The following is a 6,513-nucleotide window of genomic DNA, read 5'->3' on the forward strand; positions in this document are numbered from 1 at the left end:
TGTTAATCTTGGAAATGGTTCTTCACATTCTATAGATATCAATATTTTATGAATATAAATATTCACTCATGTTGTATCTGAGCATTATTAATCTGTCTGGAATCTATTTTGATGTATGCCTAGGGAAATCTAACTTGATTTCTTTTCAACAAAATTCATTGTTCTAGCATAATTTGTTGAAAAATATTTAGTTGCCCCAATAATTTGAAATGCCAGCCTTACCTTATATATACTTTAGTCTGTTTGGAGAATTTTATTCCATATTATTGTTCTTTTTTACCAGTTTTTATACCATTCTAATGTTTGCAACCTTTAATGTCTGATAATGCCATTCTTCCTGATTGTTGGGGGTTTTCAAAATTTTCTTGGGTAGGCTTTCAGCTGATCCATAGAAATATAATTGTCAAACCCCGTTGGGATTTTGATTCAGCTTGCATTTAGAAATAACAGTTACTGAGCCAACAAGGTTTGAGTTGGCTATCTTGTGATGAACTATTTTTGTCTTTTACATGTTAGATTTATCATTCCCATCCTGGGGTTATTTAGATAGCTCTCAGGATTTTGGCAGATACTTAGATGCTATCATAATCCTAACCCTATTTCATCTCTTGATTGTAATTTAAGTCTCTTGACCAGAAGGTTCTCTTCAACCATTGAGAAGCTGTGTTCAAGCCTCAGCTTGGTGGCATATGTGCTTTGGGACCTTGGGAAAGTCATTTCAATTCTGTTTACTCAGTTTTGAAATATGAGATACTTAGATTAGCATGAAGTAAGTAACTGGTATGTGTGGATATGCTTCATAAACTAAAGTGGGAAAGAATACTAGTTTTAGTATGATGAACATTTTTACCTCAAAAAACAATCATGTTTTTCTTTAGTCTTTCATATCCATTAAAAAAAAACATTATTTAATGCCTGGGTGGCTTAGTCAGTTGAGTGTCTGACTCTTGATTTTGGCTCAGGTCATGATCTCACGTTTCAGGAGTTCGAGCCTCACGTCTGGCTCTGTGCTGACAGCACAGTCTGCTTAGGATTCTCTCTGCCTCTCCCCCTCTCCCTCACTTGTGTGCTCTCTCTCTTTCTCTAAAAAATGAATGCATGAACAAACAAATACTAAAAAAAATTTAATGACCCAGCTGAAAATCTGCTTTGCAAAAACTGGTGTGGAAATCTAGAAGGTATGACTTATTTAGCCTTTATTTAATAATACTATACCAACAACAACAGAAAGGTTACATCAATCTAGCAGATTATAAACATTTTCTTGTTTCTTATAGCTCTTTATACTGCCATCATGAGAATAAATTGTTGCTCACTCATTCCTTGATTCTTGCCTGTAGCCTTGCTGGATAAACATTTTCAGATTTTATGTATTATGGTAAAAATATTTTTTAGTTTTCTTGAGCATTTTCTATTTCTCCCTGAGATCTTCAGTCCCTCATTTAAGTAACTGGATAGACATATATCAGATTTGGACTCTGTTTTCTTAAATATCATTTTAACCTTCAAGAGTCTTGACAGCAATTATTTAAATAAAATTTTTCTGTTATTTTGTTCACATAAATTAGTTAAGCTGCCTCAGCAAGGTAAAAGTTAAATATTTCTGTTGTGCCTTAAGCTTACATAAAGCCCCTTGACAAGTATCAGCCTTAGTTTTGACAATTAATCCCTCCTTTGAGTGGCTAGTAGAGCCTGTCTCACTGCCTGCCAGCATCTCAGTTGGGCCTCATGTTCATAGTCACAGTTTACTGGTCCACGTCATTTTCCCTAATCCCCAGTTTCTGTTGGAGGATGTGAGAGAGACACCAACCCAGTGTGTACAGATGTCTTCATTCTTTATTGTGTTAGCTGATCATGATACAATGTCTTTAGACACAAATAAAGCAATAGTAATAATAATTTATCTCCTCTCTTTTTGGTTTTAGCCAATACCTAGCTATATCTATCAATTACTACTAACATATTCTTAAGCATAAGTAGCATCATAAACTTTTCTCATTAATGTAGTCTTATTTTACTGAAACCTCCTCTACTTGTCCTTTTCTCTATAGCTAGGAAATGCCCCCTTCCTTTTTTTTTTTTTTCTTGGAGCTGCCTTTCTCTGCCTGTTCCCTCCCCTCATTCCCTTTTCCCATAACATCATCCTTTCTTGTGAGCTTCCAGCTTTGGGGAATCTGGTACGAATCCTCTTTCCACTTCCTGTCCCATAGAAACTCAGTGTGGCTTCCTGCTCAGTTCTTCTATTTGTCCCTTGGACTTTGATCCCTGCTTTTTCTGCCCTTAGCGACAGCTTCACTGTCTTTTTCCTTTCTACTCCATGCACCCAGCTTCCTTTAAATTGTTAAACACTTAAAAATTGAAATACTTGTGAACTTTAGGCTGTGATTTAATGTTTTTAATATAACAAATTGTATGTTCTGTAGTATTCATCTGCAGCTTGAATTTAAGGTGCTTGCAGAGATCTCTTCTTCAGCAAGAGCCTCTCAGTTTTAAATTAGAGCTTCATCAGCCAGAGCAGCCTGAGCATACCGAAACTCCAGATCAGCCTCTAGCATCTAATAGCAGTGCTGTATTTCATCAATTCTGAAATACATTTTTACCTCTAAAATTAGGGTACATATTATAATCAATAGTATCATGAGTTAATCGGCAGCATGTTTTTCTTAGAGATAACATATAAAATGGTGTATATTTGAAAATTGATAGTGTCGTAGATACGATGAAATATAGTAACAATAAAAGCAATAGCTAACATCTTTTGAGTACCTACTGTGAACAGGAATTTTTCTAGGGGCTTTATGTGTATTATCTCATTTCATCCTTATGCCATCTTTCAGAAGTCAGGATGCTCAGTTGAAAAAGCTAAGGCATAGAAGTGCAGCTAGTAAGTGAGGGAGCTGAGATTTGAGCTCAAGCCACAGAGTAGCCCCAGAGCTGCCCGCTTAGCTCGCCTGCCACCACACCATCCTGCCTCTTCATAATTGTCTTTCTTTTCCTCTTTAAGGCATCGTTGGCTTCACTCTATGACTGATGATCCTCCAACAACAAAACCACCTACCGCTCGTAAATTCATTTGGACAAACCATAAGTTCAATGTGAGTGGCACTCCAGAACAATATGTACCTTATTCTACCACTAGAAAGAAGATTCAAGAGTGGGTCCCACCTTCAACACCTTACAAGTAAAGACGATGGAAAATAATTTAAACACGTATAATATGGGGCTCTTCATGTAATTGCACTTTTACTGATTAAAATTGTTTGATTAAGCAATGTCTTTTATGCCTTTTTGCCCTTACCTTTGTCATTTATGAACTGCAAAATAGAAGCTTACAAACGTGTAATTGAAGTAGACCTCTGTTGAGGTGTATTCCCTCCTTGCTGCCGCGGGCATGGCTGTGCTTCAGGACATTGCCTCACATAGTTGACCGACAGGGGAAGGCCTAAAGCTGAGCTGAGTCCAACAGACTTTAGTGTGGGAATCTGAAACATGGTGGGACACAGGCTGAGTCACCAGAGCTGAATGGCTTTGATGGTAGCTCTCTAAGGGGAAGGTTATCAGGGATTTCCTATTTCCTGAGTTTTGGTTCTTTCACTGTTTATTTGGACCTGTGAACTATCACAGGATCCATTCCAATATATTCTGATTTCCTTAAGCTAACTGGGATCATTGATTTTTCTTGTTATTTGCAAATAAAAGAACTTTAGCTAATATCCAGATTGGTTCCAGAGAATGGGCTGTAGACAAAAGACCTTCAGGGAAGTGTGGAATCTTCGGAATTGGTCGTATCTGGGTACTAGGAAAGGCAGTGCAACACCCTTCTGTATTCTGGATGGAAAGCTAGCAGCTTCGGTGATCAGACAGCCTATCAGATTATTGCCTTTAGTCACCAGTTTTCATGAGCTCCCTGAGAAGGCCTTTGGATATTGGTTAGCAGCCACCACAGAACAATTTAACGGTGAGAGGAGAAAAATGCTAGGAATTTGAAACCAGATGGTTGCTTGCAAGAGCACTGGAGAACTTACAGGAGAAAGTGAACCTCAATTCCCAAATCGCAACTCCAGGCATTGAGTAAAACTCAGGGCAATTACATGACTTTGCTAACCTCCTCGGGTTCTTATATGAAAATGAAGGGATAGAACGGACTGACTGTTAATATAGGGACATCTGGAAGAAGTTAGAATGTCATTGGCTACACATTAGGGTTACCTGGGGTGATTTTGGTTCTGGTTTTGTTTTTTTTAATACAGAGATCCAAGTTACTAAATCATCTTTGAGGCTGGGATCCAGGCACCAGTATTTTTTAACATTCCCCACAGTGTTCCCCCACCTGATGAATCCATTTGCAGCCAAGGTTGTGAATTACTAAGCTAAAGAAATCAATACACCAAACATTCTTCTGAAACATTCTCGATCATAAGACACTAGAGGTTGCTCACAGCCTCACTGTTCAATATCCCTTACTTAGCTGGATCAGATTATATTTGGTGCCCTCAGGAGATACTGTATTCATTGTGCTGTGTTGGGCAGTTTGCCGATTAATGAAGAGCAGAACCAAACACTAAAAGCTGGCCTGTGCTAGATTGGATTTCCTACTCTCTGTCCGTCTGCCACTTCACTAACTGTTCCGTCAGGGCCCAAAACATTGTTTTCTAATGCCATTAGGGACACATCAGACTTGTGAGCAATTAGAAATTCTGTCCTGGCTGCTATTCTTTATGGATCAGATATGCTGGAAGTTCACCTGTTAGAGAAAAATGGGTGTAGTACTTATGGGGAGGGGAAAGGTAGAAAGAGGTGATAATTAGGAAATGACCTGAGCTGCAGCAATCTCTGGCTATGTTTAAGTAATCTTAGGGCTTCCCGGTAGGAGAGCACCAGGCAGCCACCTTAGGTCTTAACCTGATTTGTGTGTGTGTGTGTGTAAACAACTTTACAGATCTAGGTAAGGAGCGCTTGAGTCAAGCTAGAAGATCACAGTTTCTCCCTTAACTCCTAGGTGTGAGGTAGTTCTTAGGACCAGAACCCTCGACTTAAGAGCCGTGCCCTAATAGTAGATATGTGTGCTATGAACCTTCTGCCCAGCTGCTTCTTCAGGTGATGTATACTTGGAATGGAGAAATACCTAAAGTTTTCAGGGATCCGCGGATACTTGCTCCAAGTTAGCCCCAACTTTAGGGGGAAGAGAGAACACTATAGCCCACTCACTGGTCAGAATAGAGACCATGGGAGGCAGATGGGACCCTCATTTCACCGGAACATGAACTCTTCTGTCTTCACCCCATCCATCCCTTGGTTTATTTCCTCAGTTCCTAAGTGTAGATGGGCTGGACATCCTTTGCAGAACCTCAGCATTAGGTCTCTGCCCTGAGGAGTAAGTGCTCCAGTGGCAGAAGGACAAGGAGAAGCCATTGTGTGTTCCTTCCCTGCCAGAATAAGTGAAAAAGCAGAATCTCTTTGGGGTGCAACGTCAGTACAACCATCAGAGGGTAGAAAGATGCGGATCATTCCTGTCCTATCCCCAAAGGGACAGTGTACTTCCATTTGACTGGTAAGTAAGAGTTATCGTCTTGGAGAATGACAGTGGGCTGTACGATAAAACTAATCTTAAGATGATCTAAACTGTAGCTCCTGTTCCTGAAATGGTCTCTTTATTGGAGCAGCTTAATATAGCCTCTGGCATTGGAGAGGTAACTATGGGTCTAACCACTGCATTTTTATCCATTTTGGTTTGTAGAATCCATCAGCAGCTGTTTGCTTTTACATGGCAGGGACAGAAATAGCTTTATAAATCTGTCCCACGGATGTCAAGTCCAGCCATCTGCTACACAAGGACACATAATGCCTCACCGAACCATAAGATGTTACATTAGTCTACTGTGTTGATGCAGAACAGACAATACCGGAAACCCTAAAGCCTCGGTGAGACACACATATACCAAAAGATGAATCTGATTCTTCCAGAAATGTAGGGACTTGACTTCTTAGTAAAATCCTCAGGGATTCAGTAGCCTGGCACATGTTGAGATGGCCCCTCCAGTGTTAAGGACAAATTGCTACAACTAAGAAAGGCATGGTACTTTGTGGCGCCCTGGATTTTAGGGACAGCGTATAGCACACAGGTGTCTTGCACTTATTTATTTACGGGTGACCTGAGAACCTGGCAGTGCAAAAATAGTCTCTCTCGGTGGCTTTAGTCCAAGCAGCTCTGCTGCTCAGCTCTCCAAGTATTGGGATGATCGGGATGCTCACTGAAGTCAGAAACCGCAAGAGTCACAGTGGAAGCCCACAGGACTGCGGAGCAAGGCCATGACCCCATTTTGGAAGATTACTCTTTTCCCTTTGAGAAACAGCTTCCATTTGTTCTGGTATGTTAGAGACCATGGGACACCATGTATGCTCTAATCCACCTACTGATTAAGTTACCATAGCACTGTGTCACCTCATACGGTAACAGAGCAGGCCAGGAAGGCACTTCTAGTTTGTGGGAGCAGAATTCTCCCCACTCTGTTC

The 6,513-nt window shown here is 40.3% G+C and overlaps 1 protein-coding gene across 1 annotated transcript in view; it reads left to right on the top strand.

Annotated features, from left to right (window-relative positions):
- Positions 1-3,276, top strand: part of NDUFA12 (NADH:ubiquinone oxidoreductase subunit A12) — a 29,035-nt gene extending 25,759 nt beyond the window's left edge. Inside the window, exon 4 of the mRNA XM_040491207.1 lies at positions 3,005-3,276. Coding sequence (XP_040347141.1) covers positions 3,005-3,185 — 181 coding nt within the window. The 3' untranslated portion in view covers positions 3,186-3,276. The remainder of the gene's footprint in view (positions 1-3,004) is intronic.
- Positions 3,277-6,513: the final 3,237 nt, after the last annotated feature.

Source organism: Herpailurus yagouaroundi, unplaced genomic scaffold (genome assembly GCF_014898765.1).
Source record: "Herpailurus yagouaroundi ecotype Mexico unplaced genomic scaffold, PumYag 182, whole genome shotgun sequence".
Lineage (NCBI taxonomy): Eukaryota > Metazoa > Chordata > Mammalia > Carnivora > Felidae > Herpailurus > Herpailurus yagouaroundi.